The sequence below is a fragment of the Schistocerca cancellata genome, chromosome 2 (assembly GCF_023864275.1).
Source record: "Schistocerca cancellata isolate TAMUIC-IGC-003103 chromosome 2, iqSchCanc2.1, whole genome shotgun sequence".
Classification (NCBI taxonomy): Eukaryota; Metazoa; Arthropoda; class Insecta; order Orthoptera; family Acrididae; genus Schistocerca; species Schistocerca cancellata.
The window spans coordinates 479,481,082-479,500,239 of record NC_064627.1 but is presented as its reverse complement, the minus strand read 5'-3'; the positions used below and the strand labels follow the sequence as shown (position 1 = coordinate 479,500,239).

Genomic DNA, 19,158 nt, shown 5'->3' with positions numbered 1-19,158 from the left:
TAGGCACTAATTCTGCATCAACCACCTTCATAATCCAATGGACTGCAGTTACACCCTGATCGGAGAGATAACATTCTATATTGCCCTCAGTCAAGCCATCAAGCAGCTGAGTGTACACGACACTATGTGAAGAATACAGTGCTTGATGAGCCTCTACACAAACAGGGTATCTGTGGAGAAGCATAGCTGTAAACAGTTTTTGGGCTTGAAAGGCACTGTCTGTCTCTAGAAGCAAACTTCCATTGTGTAAGCAAGTGCAGGATTTAAGTGGGCCTGCAATTATATCCATACCTTTCTGAATGATGAAGAGGTTCACTGTACAAAAGTTCTGACCACCTTCTGAGCATGCGACCATGATAGCAGGGTGCAACTGCAAGTTTCATCATGTCTTTGGCCTCATTCCGTTCTGTTTATTAGGTTGCATTCATGGAGTTGAAGTACTCATCAAGGGTGAGTCCCCAAGACTGCTAGTGTCTCTGATGGTGTGCTCCTTCCTTCTGGAGGCCCCCACAGAGAAGAGCACAGCCACCTTAGGTGACTTGTCATATATCAGGTCACACCTCCTGAACTCCAGACATAGAGACCAACCAGCAATTGGCAAGGTAGAAACACCCCTCCCTAGGCCTGGCCTCTATCAGGGTGTATGCAGGAGCCCTACCTAAGTCTTCTAACACTTTCACAAGTTTCAGTTTCCCAACTGTACACAAGACATGGTCCCCATGGGAGGGGACATAGAATAGGAGGAGGATAGACATGCAGCACAGAAAAGTAAGAAGTACTGCAGTGGTTGGGGCCCACACGTGCCACGTGTGCGACTGCATGCATGCAAGTTAGTGACTGAAATGTTACTGTTGCATTGTTCTACCTGTAAGTATTCTACTGGAAAGGAGACAAATCACTGGAAACATTAGGTTCAGTGACACTTAGGCCTATTCAACAGGGACAGTTATGCACCAACATTTGTTTACACTTCCATTGCCTAATGGGCTACAACAAACACTGCAATGTACCAAAACCCTTACTGTTATACACATAAGAATACAAATCATTCAGGTTCAAATGAATGTCTACCAGGTGTCGGGTTCCAGTGACTATACTGGTGTGCAAAACTTAAGGATGAAAATAGCTTTCACATTATGTCACTGTCAAGTAACAAACTCAATCAAGCTTGGACCATACATAGACAGAAGAACTACAGTATGTACAATACAGTACAGTATAGTAACTGAAAGAAACTCGTAATGAAATGAAGAGGAATGACACTGTTGTTCAAAGACAATAATTACACTGAATTCACCGTGATTCAAGATAGTCACCTGGACATTACAAATGGTGTGGCATGGTTCTTAATATGGTGTATGATCTCCATGGACAGCAATGCATACTCTGAAATGCTCCCCCATGCTGGGCACAAGGCAGGTAATGAGTTTCTTCTGGTAGGGGATTCCGTTCTTTCACCAGTGGGGTTGCTGGTTAGTTGTTGGTGCATGTGGTTCGAGGTGAATATATCTTTCCAATGCATGCCATATGTTCTCAGTGGGATTTTAGTCAGGGGAACAAGCAGGCCAGCCCATTCACCGAATATCCTCTTACTCCAAGAGCTTCTCCACCTGCTCTGTTCGATGCGGTCGAGGATTGCCATCCACAAAAATGAAGTCAGGGCCGAATGCTCCCCTGAAGAGATGCATATTGGGAAGGAGTAAAGTGTCAGTAACGTTGATGGGAGAGTGTTCTATATTCAAAGATTTGGAGGTAGGTACGCTCATGGAAAATTATGGCTCCCCACACTGTAACATCTGGATCAGCAAAATTATCAGAGGTGCATTTGGTACAGATTTTATTTTTACAGATGACAACACAAGACTGCATTGAACAGTGCATGTTGAGGAACTCTTTGAACTAGAGGATACTCGGTGAATGCACTGACCTGCCTATTCCCTCGATTTAAATCCCACTGAGCATGTTTGGGATGCACTGGGTGGGCATGCTGCAGCATGCCCACATACACCAACAACCATCCGGCACCTACACTGGTGAAAAACTGGAGCACACCACCACAAGACTCTGCATCAGTCTTGTGCCCAACTTGGGGTTACATTGCAGAGCATGCACTGCCATTCATGGTGATCACACACCCTATTAAGAATTGCGTCCTGTCATTTGCAGTGTCCAAGGGACCATCATGAATCATCTTGATTTTAGTGCAATTACTGTCTTTGAATAACATTGTCATTCCCGTGTGTCTCATGGTGTATTTCCTTCAGTTATCCTTTGTACTACACTGTAGCAGTTCTTTTTTATGTACAGTCCAAGTGTTATCAATCTGTGCTAGCTGGCAGTGACATGTGAATTAGGTTCTGGAAAGTACCGACAGGGATGTTGAGCCATGCTGACTCCATTTCCTTGGTTGAGGACCCATGGCATGAAGAGCCAAATGAGGTGTTCCCACAGACTCTCTATTGGGTTTAAGTCCAGAGAGTGTGACAAAGGGAGTATGGTAAACTCATCCTGATGCTATTCAAAGCATGCACATACACTGCAAGCTGTGTGACATGTTGCATTGTCCTGCTGGCAGATGCCACTGCCAAGGAAAACAAACTGTATGTAGGGGTGGGTACGGTCCCCAAGGATAGGTGCATGCTTGTGTTGATGCACTTTGCCTTACAGATTTCAAGATCACCCTGTGAAAGCAATGAAAACATTCTGCAAACCATACCGCTCTCTCCTCTGGCCTGGGCCCTTCTGACGATTGTTGCAGGATGTTTGCTTTCAGATGTTTCACACCATACACACCTACATCCACACGACAACTGAAATGGCCACATCTCACTACTCAGTGGACATCCAGTTGTGATATTGGTGTGTAAATTCCAGCTTTCTTCACCAATGAATGGTAGTCAGCATGAGTACATTAACCACCACCTGCTGTGGAGGCCCAAGTGCAGCAACATTCAATGGACAGTCATTGATGAGGACGAGGAGATTGGTGTTTAATGTTCTGGTGACAATGAGGTCATTGGAGACGGAGCACAAGCTCAGATTAGAAAATGATGAGGCAGGAAATCTGATGTGCCCTTTTTTAAAGTAGCCATACTGGCATGTGTCTGAAGTGATTTAGCAAAATTATGGAAAACCTAATTCTGGGTGGCTCCATCCGGATTTGAACCATCATGCTTCTGAATGCATGTTATTGAGGAGACCCTGTTGGTAGCCCCTTGGTTCATCCGGGATGTCAGCTGCTCAAATCCAATGATCATGCCCTTTTGGATATCAGACAAATCACTCCATTTCTGCATTATGACAATGGCTACACTGTTTTTTGCATCCTCCTGACATGATTTTTATACCCTCCAATGTTACCACTGCCACCAGGTGATTATGAGTGGTTTTTGCATGTTGACATTGAACATATGTGGTGGTCACATTAATGTGACTTGACCATGTATAGCATGTTGTTTTCAACCAAGCACATCAATAGATATTTCTATCTGTGAGAATAAAGTGTTGCTACAACCTTAATATATTTCTTCAATTGGGGCTGCAAAGTAGTACATGGAAATAAAATTTCAGGAGTTATAGTTCAAGTCCTGGGAAGTAATTTGCAGCACACTAAGCCATGTTACCTCGACAGCCTTCTGTCACCATCTCAGTGAATGTTAACATGTTTGCACAAGCTGTTCGTTTTTCCAATCATGCACACCCTTTATTTATTTTAACAAAAGTGCACTTTCTTGCTATTAGCAACAAACTTGGATAAGAATGTCAGATTTAGTTGGCTAGCTGCTGACGAGATAGATAAGCACAAATCATCACCTACAGACAGTTTTAGTTCTCATTTACAGCACTCAGTAACCATGCAATAGATCTTTCAACAACACCTGAGGATTGCAGTTATGTATCATTATGGATTGAAGTATTCACAGGTCTTCATCATAAGTAATAATCTTCATGAAAGTGATGAACGGCTCACACTGATGTAGTTTTCTTTGAAATGACATGCTTTTATCAATGGTATTCTCCTCATTTGCAGCAGAAATGTTCATGCTATCAAAGTAGACACTAAATATTCAAGGTGTTTTTGCATTAAAATGGCCAACATAGCAAACTGAGTGTAAAACATGGTCCCTTTAATCATGGATGGAAATCACACATAGTATCAATGGGCACATTAGAGAGATTTTGAAAACTGTGTAAGACAATGGGCTAATAGTTATAGTCGGCTATAACCAGTAAAGCAGGAAACATACTATAACCAGTGAAGTAGAAAACATGCATCGAACTTTACAAACAACATGGTGATTATAATGTCATATCAGTGGTGATTTTTTTTTTCAAACGGGCTAAGCTATAGCTCAATCTGTCACCACAACCATGTTTTTTGCATTTACATTTGTTGGCTTCACCAACTAACAATCAAGCCATGAACATACACAAGGAAAGGTGATGTCACATCAGTCATTGACATAATGTCTCTGATCAAAACTGATGACTACAATCTAATATTCCTCGTAATCCATGCAATGAACCCAACTTACTGAAAATTAAGGTAAGTCATGGGATTCTCATGTGTGGTGTGTTTACATGTGATAAAATTGGGTCTTGTGTGCCTTTCATCATCTTGCTTCCGAAAGATAGAGAAGCATTCTGTCCAACTAAAATCTAGATCAGGGCCTATGACAGTCATACCAGTGTTTCTCTACAGCTTGTAAGTTGTTAACGTGTCACTTTCACCTAAGTGACATGCAGCAAGCCACTTTCAGTTAGACAGTGCACTTTTCACTCACTTTCAAACTGTGTCAGGATGGTATCCGGAACACTCCACAGAGATGATTTTGTGCCCCAAAGTCACTTCACATGAGTCCTACTGAACATAAATGGGACCCATCAATCTGGATGTTCAGCCTTGAACCCAACTACAGTCAATGTCTGTGAGCTGTACACAGCAGTTGAGTTTATGTATCATCATAGCTCTTAAATACTTCTGGTGTCTCATTTACTCCATGCTATGATGTGTATCCAGCCATCATGGTGAAAAGGGTCACTACACACAACTAGGCACACATGTAAATTAATTGTTGATAAATGTATGCTTACTTATTGTATATCCTTGAGTATCCACTCTCATGATATATATGATGTGTGCACATACATGTCTACTTCTGTTGACTTTTGAAGTAATAATTAACATCTAAAAAATATTCCGTTTTTGACTTTAACAATAACTTTTAACTGACTTCTACTGGGTCCCGTTACATTTACTTTTCCCACAATAATTTTACCAGAAAAAAACATTATAACACTAATAAAAATAATCAGTGCCATCTTTCTTCCTCAGTTTTTACTGATATGGCCTCAGTTTAAAAGATACTTAGGTTATTTCATTGAAGGTGCATTTTTGTGTATAAGAGCTTAATGAATAATGTGAAATCTTCAGTAGTATCTCTATATCCAGGGTATGTTTGACAAAGCATCTTATCTCTTCTTCTGGCAGAGGTGTTGCTATGATGAAGGTATCAGTGCCTCATTGAAAATGATCTGTATTAGGAGTTAACCACTCAGGCTTCCACAACAATCCATGTACTGATGCAATATCTACTTTGAAATAAAGTGGTCTCCTTGGAAGTTTAGGAATGCTGGGGAACCCAATCTTTCCAATCGAACAACAAAGTGTTACATTTATAAGAAAAGCTGTTAATAAATGCAAAACATAAAATCTTCGACTCATGGAAAAGGCAGGAGGGTGACTGATACTGGGTAAAAGATACTTGATAATATCGGGCAGATTCTCAAACTACATGTACATAAAATATATGGTAACGCAAGACATTTTATTTAAAGTAACAGAGTAACAGTGAAGATGACAACAATGTTTTGCTTTCATGAAATGTAAGAATGCAATAAAAACTGTTTCATTACAATCTTAACAAGTTCAGTCTTAATCTTGAACATATGTCAGGAATCACAGTTACTAATGTAGTTGCTCTTTTTTGCAAAGGTGTCTTCCAGGTGAGCAGAACTGAATGCTGCTTTCAGTAAATGATAATAAATTTAAAAAAAAGGTATGGAATCACACCCACTCTACAAAACTGTAAATTATCATGAAGTTTATATATGCACCCATAATGTAGATTTATAGAAAGAGTGATTATAGCAGTCTCAGTTTTCTGGAAGAAACAAAATAGAGATGTAAACCTTGAATTCATGCTGTTTTGGTGAAATACATACTTTCTCCCATCAATAAATGACTAAAAAGCGTGGCTTACCTCCCGCTAAGAGTGACTTCAAAATAAATTCCACTGACGTTCCTTGCTCTGTTGCTAGAGCCATTGCTACACAAATGTGACAAGTAAAACGCTTCCACAGAACTGGCGGGCACGCTTGCTTTCACCTCAAGCATGTCCCCGAGTCAACTGACAGCACACCTGAGGAAGTGAAGACGTCCCCGTACCCTCCATATGTCGCGGTCATGACCTACTTCATGATAATTCTACCCTTACTACAATCCGTCATTTACATTAACTTCACTGCAGCTGCAAAACACTGCAGCGCACGGAGCTTCCCATAGACTGCTGTTACAGTGTACCAGCTGATTTTTGCACAGCAAATCTCTGACGTCAAACGCGTACTTGGTATGAATGAACTGGTGGGGAGGGGATAGCTGCTTTACGTGCACTAGTCACTTTCGCTTTTTTTTCGCTCTGAATAGTGGGGTCTTAAAACGTAGAATGTTATCTGTTCTTTAAGTGATATGTTGACATAAATCAATCGCGTATTCAGGGAATGCAAAATAGGAAACAGCGTACGACCCTTTACGAAATTTCTGCTGTTTGAGAGGCGTTTGTACCTTCTCGGAAAAATGAACGGCTAATATACGTAAATATAACTTTCATAATAAAAAGCTATACTGCATATAGCGACTTAATAACACAACTACTTTCCAGTTTCAAACACTAGTGTAGGTTAGTTGGAAGCCTCTTGCTACCAAAAAAGAAAAAAATAAGGTGGTAACAAAAACAAAGGCAGAGTATGTGATATAATTGGTTGTGGTGGTACGCTTGTTTCAGTGATGGCAGCTGATGAAAGAGCGGCTCGTAGAGAAGCGAGAAGGCGAAGAATTTTAGAAAATTCGGAGAACAGGTTGCAGAGAATAACAGGAAGATATGAGAGCGGGTCGGATGGTAATAAAAACGATACTTCGTTAAGATTTAGCGCTTTGTTTTGAACCCAGTCTATGATTAGCCATTCATATTTAATGTACGATTGAAAAACGCTTTTATTTACAGCAAAAGCGGAGTATTCAACAACAGGTGAAGAAGCAACGACGTGGAAGAGTAGCATTCAAAAGGATGCGATAAATGGGCTTATTAGGCCTGTAAAAATCCAGCAGAAAACTGAAGAACACTATGAGAGTGCTGGAAGTAAATATGCAGACGAAATACTAAGAAGAGTGCAAAATTGCAACATCCCGTACAGCAGATTAGACAGTCCAATAGATGAAACTTCTAATGAGGCGACAACAGGAGTTAAAGCAGTGGAGCAGCGAACCCACAGATCACTGTTTTTTGTGTGGAATCTGCATTTTGTTTGTACGGCAGTAATCACAAGAACATTATTTGCCTTTGGACTAGGGTACTTATTTAGTGAGGTAAGAGCAAAGTGGCCTTATTTTCACGTAAATTTTATCATACAGTTCTTTGTAGGGAATTGTACTGAATAGTATAAAATACAATGAGAAAGAATGACCGTTCATAAAATGTGATATGAGGTTGGAAGGAACCGATGTAATGATGACACTAGTAGTACAGTGACAAGTAAACAATTAAGCCTACCTCTCACCGTAAGTGGGTATTGGTATGTGGGTAGCTGTGGTGTAATTAGAGCTACTGTAGCCAGAAATGAATCTCGCATGAATTGGCACAGCGGACACCAGAAAATATTTGGCATGTAGCCTTACCAGTGGGAAATGAATGTGTTGTTTGGAAATAGTTCTTTTATTTTTTATCATAAAGATTTTGACCCATTGGTACATGTAACAAATGAACTAGGCCTATTACCACAAATCAACCAGAGGTGCATAGGTAGTCAGTCAGTGTAGGCCTATTCAAAACTGTGGATTCAGAAGATTATATTGAACTTACCCAGAAGTATCATTTTCTACATAAGCTATAAGATGATTATGATTTTGGGAAGTTGGCTTAATTCTGTTGCCCCAGATCTTAATGTGTGACCATGGCTATTGCTCAGAATGTTGTTACCAATTACCAGCACAATAAAGAACAGGTTATGTTTCATATTAAAATTACTTTAATATTGTCACAGTTGTCTCAGTACAAATTTGTGCTACTGTGTTGTAGTTGTGTGTTACATATGGATGGGTACAATGTTATAACATTCAAGTGAACTGATGGCAACTTTGTCTTGTCTCAATCAACTTATGTAGCTATATTTAGGCTACATATATAAGGCAATTCTAATATGAAGTAGCAGGAGTTTATTATAATTGAATTGGTGCTTGCTGTAGATAGTTTTTGAGAACTTTATGGTAGTAATTAAATATTCCTTGGTTTCAGCTTGTGTTTTTACCATTACTGCTTCTGCTGCTGAGTGAAATACTGCTGACCAAAACAGTTAATAGCTCAAGCACTTACGGCATTTTGGGAGGAGCTCTGATACTGATAGGACTGCCTTCACATTTAGTGACGACTTGTGCCTATTGTGTGTCTGTAGCTTCCCATCTGATTGGTGTTTTTGCCATCTACCTGGTTTCATTTACACTCACTGACTGTGTTATCAACTCACTGACTTCTGCAGACAGTGGGTAGCAGACAGGTGTAATCAACAACTTTTGACACAGACTGTGCTGGTAAAATTACTTGCTATTGCTATGTGCTGTTAATTTGTTTGAGAAATTCAATATATTTACTGAAGTGCTAATATCATGAACTCTTCTACTGTAAAATTTTGTAATAGACCTATGAGGCCCTTCAAAGCTTTACATATTGTTTCACACCAGAACACATATGAGAGAACAAGTTTTATACAAAAAAACTGGATAAAGAATACACATGACACTAATGGCATTTATGCAGAATAGAAATCGTAAATACATGTTACGGCACTAAGTTGTTGCACCTGTTAAAATACATAGAACATCTATGATGTTTGTACAAAAAGAAATAGTCTCTCTCTCTCTCTCTCTCTCTCTCTCTCTCTCTCTCTCTCTCTCTCTCACACACACACACACACACACACACACACACACACACACACACACACCATGTAAGAACACCAAAATCTTGCCAAGTGCTATTGACCTTGTCATTCACTATACCTCACAGCTCTAGACTGTCATTGCTGAGATAATGATGGAGGATTGGTAAATGAAGTAAAAGAAGTGACGTTGAATATCATATAAAATTAAAATTATTTGAACATTAGTGCAATTTCTGTGTAATATAGGAATAAGTGCAGATTTTGTTGTTTGAGTGTGTGTATTATGTAAATGAATTATTTTAAAAATTTATGTATAAGCTTTCCAGAAGGTAATGAATTGTCAGTTTTCAGATTCTGTTAAATACATTCTTGAGGATGGTTCTGAGTATCATAAGGTATTTTTGGTATTGAATGAATAACATTTTTTTGTGGTTTGTTGCATGTTTTCAATATAGCTGTTTGTAAATATTCATTTTCTTATGAAAGTGAGAGGTTGATATAAATTTCTTTTTGTGATTTCTGAAAATAAGGCTGAATGTAACTGTGACTGGTTTGTAAACTTATTAACACCAAAGTATGTGATACAGAGTAGTTAATTTATAGCCTGCAAAGAATATATTTGAAAATGGGTAGAGGAAACCCATTTATGCTTTACAACGAAGTAGATTTGTTAAGCTGTTTTCAAGAGGGAATTCAATTTCGCCAGAAATATGCAGATTCTGTAGTAATATAGTATCTGTTCTCTAGTGAGAACTTCTAAGATACATTGTACCTGAGTATTTGTGTTAGGTACAGTGTTGTTTGCTTTTATCATATTAAAAATATTGTGGTCCAGAATATTATTCGTTCAGGTTGCCTATCTACAAGCAACCAAACATAATTTTTGACATGTATTTTTATATTTTGATTGTTAAATAATAATGCAGAAGCTAATAAATTTTGGAATCGTACTCTGTGTACCCTAAATAGTTCATGATAATCACTTAAGTTGTACCCATCCACATGTTGACATCACTTCACCCTTCTGTAAGCCTTCAATAGTGACTTTATTCTGAAAGTAATTGTGTGTGATGTGATTATAACTTTTACTTTGCTAGAGCCATGTAAATGACAAGGATTTAACTTAGAACAGGTACAGTTTCTTTCTTATATTCGAAATTAAGAACCTGTATGAATGTCACTAAACGTTTCTCCTCTTGCTGTGCGGTAGTTGTTGATCTACAGAGGTGTGAAAATTATTAGACTCAAAACAGAGTTTGATATTTCCTAGTTTCTCTCCTCTGGAATTATTCAGCCATGTGATATTGGCATTTTAACTCTATTACATATATATGACATTTACCTTTGCTATTGGAGATACTGTGCCGACAACAATGTTGACAGGACTCCCTAAGCAATTAACTTACTGTTGAATCAGAGATAGCATGGCTGCAGTTGTTTTGGAGACAGTTTAATTCAGCCGAGACAATATTTTTGTTATCAATAATTCTTTTGTGTGTCAGATATTTGTTGGTGTGGGTCGGAAAAGTGATCTGTCACCAGGAAAGGTTGTTACTGTAAAATTGTTAATCGAAGGAACGGTGTTCACAGTAAAAAATAGCAACCAGGTTATAAATTTCACAAATCTGTAAGCTGGATTTGTCAGGCAGCAAAAGATGGCCTTAATTTCAGTCCTGCAAGTCGAGGGAACTGTGAACGCAAGAGAAAACTGTCACCTAGAATTCAATGCAATCTTGTCCAGATGGCAAAAAAAAACAACAGCAGAGTTACCAGTCAAGATTTGAAGGAGGCTCTGGAGAACTTTGGAGTCGATGTTGGTTGCTCCACAGTCCTCAGAAAGCTTATTAGTGATGGTCTTCCAGCTCGTCGTCCATGCAAAATAGCAAAACTTACCCCTGAAATGAGTAGAAAGAGACTTAGGTGGACTGATGAAGATAGAATTCAGTTTGGAGAGGATTGGAGCAAGGTAAATAAAGTTTATTTAAACCAACCAAGAATCTGTATGTGAAAATTTCTTCTGAAAGATGAGTATTTGTTTTCAACAAAATATTTAAAAACGTATTGAGAAATTGTCCTTTTTTTCCATTCTGTTCAGATGAGAATATAAAATCTGACGTCACGGATTTTTTTTTTTTTTGTGCTTAAACTTTTTTTTCTTTCCCAACTGCTTTTCTGATGAGTCTGTTCCCCATATGTGAAGATAATACCCAGTATGTCCGAAGAATGGTTGAAGAAGAGTTTTGCATAGTGCAAACTGTAAAACATCTCAAGTCTGTTATGGTATGGACTGTCATGCCAGCCAAGGGTACTGGCCACCATTACATTGTGGAAGGCAGTATGAATCAAACTCAGCATAGGAAAGTTCTGGAAGTAGTGGCTTTTTATCTCGGGCGAAGGAATGGTTTTCCGACGGTAACTTTGTGTTCATGCATGATGGAACACCTTGGCATAAGGCTCAGTCAGTTTCACAGTTATTAGCTGAAAACAATGTAGAAACTTTGCCATGGCCTGGAAATAGACCAGACATGAACAATATAGAGAATCCATGGACGATTGTTAATTGGAAGCTGAGGAAGATCAACATTACAACAAGGTTGCAACTCGTCGAGAAACTGATCCAAAAAATATGGCATCATGATGTCAAAAATCAAGACTCATAGAAACAATGCCAAGACATGTGGAATTGCTCATTCTGTATATCAGCATTCTTCCAATGAAACAATGCAGTTTCATAATAGTGATTGCGCGTCTATGCTTGAAAGTTCAGTATGCAGATAAATTAATAATCAATACAGAAGTTAAGTTGTCATTGTCTACATAAAAGATAGTTCAAACAGCAGCGGTCATGGAGTGTAATGGTGAATGTCAATCAAATTCCATAATAGTCCTCTCTGTAATAAGTATGTTACTCAACTATTACTGGAATAGTTATCTCTGTACTGAAGGTCTTGAAATAAAAGTATTTCAACTTAGTTCAATTCCGTGGTACAGAGTTAACACCTTTGTGAGATCTTTGCTAGGTTAACAATTATATGTCCTGAAATGATCCCTACTTCTGTCATCATTCACCTTTCCTGGTTCCCTCTTCACAGTTTCTGTAATCTGTTCCTGAGTTATCTCCATCTCTTGTCCTTCTGCCACTAATATGGCTTTCCTTCTAATTTTGTTCGGTTGTAGTTTCATTAAGATGTAATTATTCACATTCTGTTTTATCTTTTCCTTTCTATTGTGGAATTACACTATACATCATGTTTGAGCTGTTATATGATATATCTTCCCTTTTAGCAGATGACATGCGCTCAGCCGATCACATCCTTGAGTTTATCAGTGTCGGTGAGATGACATTGGTCATTTGAATCTCTTTTTTGGGGAATACCCCCCCCCCCCCCCTTTAAATAGTAGTTTTCTAAGGTTTCCTTCCGTTTTTAGTTTCCCTCCTCCTTGAGTTTCGCTCCCATTGCTGTTGATTTAACATTCGGTTTTTTACTCTTCTCAAAGCCACAGAATGGGCGCTTACGGCCCTAGCAGTTTTGTACCAAAAAAAAAAAAAAAAAAAAAAAAAAAAAAAACACCCATGTTTGATAAATCTGTGTGAGTGCATATTGGAAGTTTTATGTGGCTGAAGGATGACATGCCTCCAGTAAATCAAAAGGCAAAGCTTGATTGTTACTCATTAGGAGAATAACATTGGAAGTGTAATTTATATATGAATGAAGTACAGTGGAACCTCACATAACGAGCCTAATTCGTTCCAGAATCTTACTTGTAGTGTAAAACACTCGTTAATGCATTCCATGCAGAAAAAGCACTAAAAGTTTTATCTTATTCATGCCATTTATTCAAAGAAAATTGTACATACAGTATTATGTACTTTATGATATGTAACTTAATTCTTTCTTACTGGGAAGCTATCTATAGTCATTCTTTTCTGCTGAAATTTCAACACTTGCTGAAAATTGACACAGCATTATCGTGAAATAAATTTATAGTGCATGTGATGCCACTGCTTTATTGGGGTGATGATTTACAATGTACAATACAACCAATTCCCATGCTTTCAGCATTTCTCTTATTGCACCAGAAGATTGCTGCTTCACTGTTACTGCCTCCTCCTCCACCTCCTCTGAAGAACTTTTCAAATGCAACTTCCTGCTGTAAAACACATTGCAACTCCAAAAGCTCTTCAGTGGTTATATCTTAGCTGTGATCTTCCACACGCTCATCAATATTGTTATCCACATCTAGCCTCATCCTCTTGGCCAAAGACACATTCTCGTTGACTAAAGGCTCCACAGGTTGTGACTCAAATGCCTTAGTCACATTCAACAACATGCTCCAGCCAAAGCTGCTTTCATGCAGAAGTGAGAGTTCTCTTGGTAACCCCTTCTCAAGCCTTTTCAATAATCTTGACACAGGAAACAGTGTTGAAATGACATTTCTAAAACTCTCTCTGAGTGAGATTGGTAGCTTCCATCAACTCAAAGCAATGGTCAAAAAGTGTTTTAATATAGAGCTTTTTAAAGTTAGAAACAAGCAGCTGGTTCATAGGCTCGAGTAAGTGTGTGGTGTTGAGGCAGAAACTGGATCTTGATGAATTGAAATTTTTTAAAGAGGTGGTCTTGTAGGCCTGGAGAATAGGCAGGAACATTGTCCATAACAAACAAGACATGGAATCGCAGATTAATCTGAAGCAAATATTTTTTCACTGAAGAGCCAAACACTTCATTGATCCAATCACAAAAAAGGTCACGTGTCACCCAAACCATGTTGTTTGAACTCCACATCACATTTAACATGCTCTTCTGGGCTTTGCATTTCTTGGAGCCTCATGGAATTTCTGAATGGTAAACAAGCAGTGGTGTAATTTTCAAATTGCCACAGAATAGCAAAGTGACACGGTCTTTCATTGGCATGTGACCGGGGAACACATTCTCATCCGCTCTTATAAAGGTACGCTTTGGCGTCTTTTTCCAGAATAGACCCGTCTCACAATTAAAAACATTTTGCAGCAGATAACCTTCAGAATCTACGAACATGTTGAAGTTGACAACAAAGATCCTGCTGCCTTTATGTCGGAGCTGGCTGCTTCGCAATGCTGTGGGTGTTGGTTCTTCTCTTCAAATTCTTGAACTACCCATGGCTTGCCTTAAAAAATTCTTTAGCCGCTGATGATCCTGGCTTCTTCTTAACGAGGTCGGCGATAATCAGTCTCACATTCTCAGGAATGATGTTCTCATTAATAGTGTTGCCTTGCAATTGGTTTTCATTTATCCATATAAGGAGCAACCTTTCAGTTTTGTCCAGAATACAAAACTGTTGTTTAGCTACTTGTCATTCCCTGTGAAGTATCTATCTCATTAATCTTCTTGTTCTCTATAATAGTGCAAATAGTTAGAATAGACCGATTGTATGTGCATGCTAAATTAGCAACGCTCACAACACTTTAATGTTTTTCAGTGGTTTTATGTTCAGTGATTTCTAAGATCATTTTCTTTCTGTTATGGTTGTCTTCTTGCTTTTTTTATCTTTGGAGACATATCTACGGAGGTTAACTTGCACACAAAAAACACTGTGGGAACACAAGTTTAGAAAAATGTGTGATCACAGCTGCACTAAGATGGTAGCAGAAAGAGCACTAAACCCCGACTCCAGTACATACTAAAGACATTGTTCATATGCTGCTGCTACATCTACATCTACATCTACATCCATACTCCGCAAGCCACCTGACGGTGTTTGGCGGAGGGTACCTTCAGTACCTCTATCGGTTCTCCCTTCTGTTCCAGTCTCGTATTGTTCGTGGAAAGAAGGATTGTCGGTATGCCTCTGTGTGGGCTCTAATCTCTCTGATTTTATCCTCATGGTCTCTTCGCGAGATATACGTAGGAGGGAGCAATATACTGCTTGACTCTTCGGTGAAGGTATGTTCTCGAAACTTTGACAAAAGCCCGTACCGAGCTACTGAGCGTCTCTCCTGCAGAGTCTTCCACTGGAGTTTATCTATCATCTCCGTAACGCTTTCGCGATTACTAAATGATCCTGTAACGAAGCGCACTGCTCTCCGTTGGATCTTCTCTATGTCTTGTATCAACCCTATCTGGTACGGATCCCACACTGCTGAGCAGTATTCAAGCAGTGGGCGAACAAGCGTACTGTAACCTACTTCCTTTGTTTTCGGATTGCATTTCCTTAGGATTCTTCCAATGAATCTCAGTCTGGCATCTGCTTTACCGACAATCAACATTATATGATCATTCCATTTTAAATCACTCCTAATGCGTACTCCCAGATAATTTATGGTATTAACTGCTTCCAGTTGCTGACCTGCTATTTTGTAGCTAAATGATAAAGGATCTATCTTTCTGTGTATTCGCAGCACATTACACTTGTCTACATTGAGATTCAGTTGCCATTCCCTGACAATGAAAGGCGTTCATATTGTAGAATGCTTCCCCCACCACATCACACTAAATCCTAAATTGTTATCACTATTATGTGAAACATTGCTCGTTAAACAGTTCATTTTTTACAATTTGTTTTGCTCATTATGCAAATTGCACATCATGGGAGGTGCTCATTAAGTGAGGTTCCATTGTATTGTTTTAGGGTATTCATACCCTTTGTTCTTGAATGTTGATAACATGTCTGGAAACAGGAGTCCCTGAAGAGTTTGGAAAAAGGGGAAAGATAACAACATTTTGCGAGGATTTTCAGAGGCTAAATATTTGATCCATTTAAGGACAAAGCAGTTATGGACTGTTAAAGGACCCATCCTGACATTTAACTGAAGTGATTTCAAGGAAACTCAGTATTTTGAGTTAAGTAAATTTGAACTTCATTCCCGTAAAAATGATTCTGGTATTTTAATAATTGTCAACCTCTCTAGAGATAGTTCCTGAGCATATAAATTCTACTAGGTAGAGTCAGAAGCAGAAACAGTGGTCCAGTGTAACATTCACCTCATTGTTGCCCATTACCAGGTTAAGCAATGGCTGGAGTGTGAAATGGGAGACAGAACCACAATGGTGCTGTGGTGAAGTATTTGCTAAAGATGGATGCTTGTTCTCAAGAAATATGTAGTTCAGCAATATGACATGGCTGGATGTAGTAATTTAAGATATAAGTAATGTCTTAACAGCATCTACATCATATCTATGAAAACAGACAATGTTAAAAGCTTCCTTATAACTTAGTGAAATACGAAAATATGCACTTCACAAAACGTAAAAGTGTGCTATTCTTTGACTACCGATTTATCAAACAATAATCAGAGCTACTCATGTCAATAAGATCAAGCAAAAAGGTACACTGAAGAAGCAATACAGAGGAAATTTAGTGAAATGAAAATATCTCACACAATCCCTATGAAAAAGGAAACTCGTCACTGCCATGAAACGTAAAAGTGCTTGGAGTAGTTGATATCTCTGACAAGAAACTAAAATGTTAATTTAGTTATTTGCATGTTTCAAGGCTCATAAGTATGTGTGAAGTTAATTTCATTATCTATTAAATTCTTCACATTACTGGGCAAGAGGTCAAAGACTTTTGTGGCTGGATACCTCAGTTCTTTCAGTGCCACTCTTTAATAGTGAATGTTGGGTAGTGTAAGTAATTCTATTTATGAATGCTGCTGTTATTTACAGATTGTGTGTTATGGTCTTGTAAAATGTAATGCTCTTAGTTACATGTGTAATACATATTAATTTTTGGTGTTTTACCAGATGGACTAAAATATCGCATTGTTAGGCCTGTCTAAGAAAGGCGACTCCACATTCTGTAATTTTTGAGAAAGTTGTATACTTAATGGTTGTCACACACTAACGTATTGTTATACTTAGAGAATCAGGATTTAAATGTCAAATGTTTTTCAGTACTGGGGAAGCTATTTTTACTTTTTTCATGTGACATAATAAAAATTTTAAATGAGAAGTATCAAAAGTTAGCAACTTACATGGGGTATTTTATTGTGTCAATTACAGTATTCTATTATATCAAGGAAAATTTACATAATATTCTATATTACATAAAATAAGTTTTTTATGGTATACATACCTGAGGTCATATCCGGACTCATTCATTTTCCCCCCTATCTTCTGACTGGTTTGAAGCAGCCTGCTACAACTTTGTTGTCTTTATCAACCTCTTCACCTTGGAATACTTCAAACATCCCCACTTGTTTGATGTATGTATTCCAATCTCTGTTTTCTCCTACAGTTTCTACCCTCCACAGCTTCCTGAGTACTATGGAAGTTATTCCTTGATATCTTAATGCATGTCCCGTCATCTGCCCCAATGAGTTTAGAAATACCAAAGGAATTTGAGAAACAGGATGTATGAGTAACTAAGCACCTTGGGGGGAAATCATAGTGGTGCTCTGTAAGGTTAGATATATACCCATTACAATAATGTCAATGGTCTACCATTTTATTTTAATCAGGGGTGAAAATTAGTCATTTTACTGGATGATATAAGCATTATTATCTGATTGAGGAAAGAAGCATCAGCAAGAAAAATAGTAAATGCTGTAGTGTTTAAATTTACTGTTTTGCATAAATGTAACAATTTAAACTTTTTAAAAAAACTCAGTTAATCCAGTTTTGTATTGGAAGAAATATATATATATATATCACACGTCCGACTGAAGTACCTAACCTACCAGCAAAAAATAATTAACAGGGTAGGAAGTTTGAAGTTCTTGGAAGGGGGGGGGGGGGGGATACTGATGAAAACCTAAAGTGGAAAAACCACATAGTGGACCCATTAATACATTTAAGGTCAGTTATTTTTACCATTAGAATGAATGCCAAATTTAGGTGCATAAAAAGGAGCAAAGTAACAGAATTAGCTTAGTTTTATTTACTGACGGACTACCAGATAATGTTCACTGGTAACTTCTCACTCAGGCAAAAAGTATTCAATCAACAAAAAAATTAATTAGATTTATGTGTAGGTTCAATCTCGTACAGCTAGCAGGCATCTGTTTAAGCAATTGGAAATATTTACCTAAACTCTACTATGCTTTTATTCACTGATGACATTTTTTATCAACAATCAATTGCAATTGAGAGCAAAGGAGATATGCACAAATACAGTTCTATAAGGAAAAATGATCTGTACCTCCCTCCAGTGAATCTAAATTTGGCATAGAAGAAAGTGAAATACTCAGTTATACAACTCTTTTTACATTCTGTCCACGAAATAAAAGTCTGACAGACTGCAGAAGGGGTTTCAAACATACATAACATGTTTCTCCTTAACTGTTTCTCCTATAGCATAGAGGAAGCCCCAGAAAGAAATAAGTAGTCAATTACAAACATGTAAATGGCCATTAAATAACCTGTAAATATAATTCAGTTTAAGTTGTATCTGATATCTTTTGTTTCAGTGACAAGTTCCAAATATTAACAGTTATCGTGAAAATGTTCTGTGTAATGTGAAACTAACTATAGTCATTACAATGAAATAAAAAAATACCCTTGACCATACACTGCATGGTGACTCTCAGAGTATAGATGTAGGAGAATTAAAATCTGAAGCCATTTCACATTATTCAGAAGTATTATCTGAAGCCATAGTACCAATTGGCTTCTGGCTCAGGTTCTACAGCTGATGTTTGGTTGATGATTTATGCCTGACATATCTCTTACATGAGTCAGAAAAATCATCAAAAAATGTCGGCCAAAGAACACAAGATGTGCCAACAGAAAATACATCAAGAAGTGGCTGCAGAAGCCTAACAGTTCTGTATGCTTTGATGATACTTTTTGTTACAGTAGGAGGAGGTGGTCAACATACAGTTCTTTAATTCACATTCTGATACTACCGTATTTCTGACAAGAAATTCAGCGTACATTGGCAGGTTGTTTGAAAGAATGTGGCAGGTTGTTTGAAAGAATGTGTACCCCTGCATCTGATTCTGCTATGTAATCAAATATTGTTTCAGAA

General features: G+C 38.1%; 2 protein-coding genes across 3 annotated transcripts in view; one reads left to right on the top strand and one right to left on the bottom strand.

Annotated features, from left to right (window-relative positions):
* The window catches only part of LOC126162001 (graves disease carrier protein-like), a 174,526-nt gene extending 167,922 nt beyond the window's left edge, over nucleotides 1-6,604 (bottom strand). The window contains exon 1 of the mRNA XM_049918222.1: nucleotides 6,264-6,604. Coding sequence (XP_049774179.1) covers nucleotides 6,264-6,327 — 64 coding nt within the window. The 5' untranslated portion in view covers nucleotides 6,328-6,604. The remainder of the gene's footprint in view (nucleotides 1-6,263) is intronic.
* Nucleotides 6,605-6,706: 102 nt separating this feature from the next.
* LOC126162003 (uncharacterized) lies at nucleotides 6,707-9,269 on the top strand. 2 transcript variants are annotated; one of them, XM_049918224.1, is made up of 4 exons: nucleotides 6,707-6,873; nucleotides 7,065-7,178; nucleotides 7,284-7,645; nucleotides 8,571-9,269. In XM_049918224.1, the coding sequence occupies exons 2-4, from the start codon at nucleotides 7,067-7,069 to the stop codon at nucleotides 8,820-8,822; spliced, it is 726 nt and encodes a 241-aa protein (XP_049774181.1). In that variant the 5' UTR covers nucleotides 6,707-6,873; nucleotides 7,065-7,066; the 3' UTR covers nucleotides 8,823-9,269. The 2 variants fall into 2 exon arrangements, with proteins under 2 accessions (XP_049774181.1, XP_049774180.1); XM_049918223.1 differs by having other exon boundaries at nucleotides 6,822-6,959.
* The last annotated feature ends 9,889 nt before the right edge of the window (nucleotides 9,270-19,158 follow it).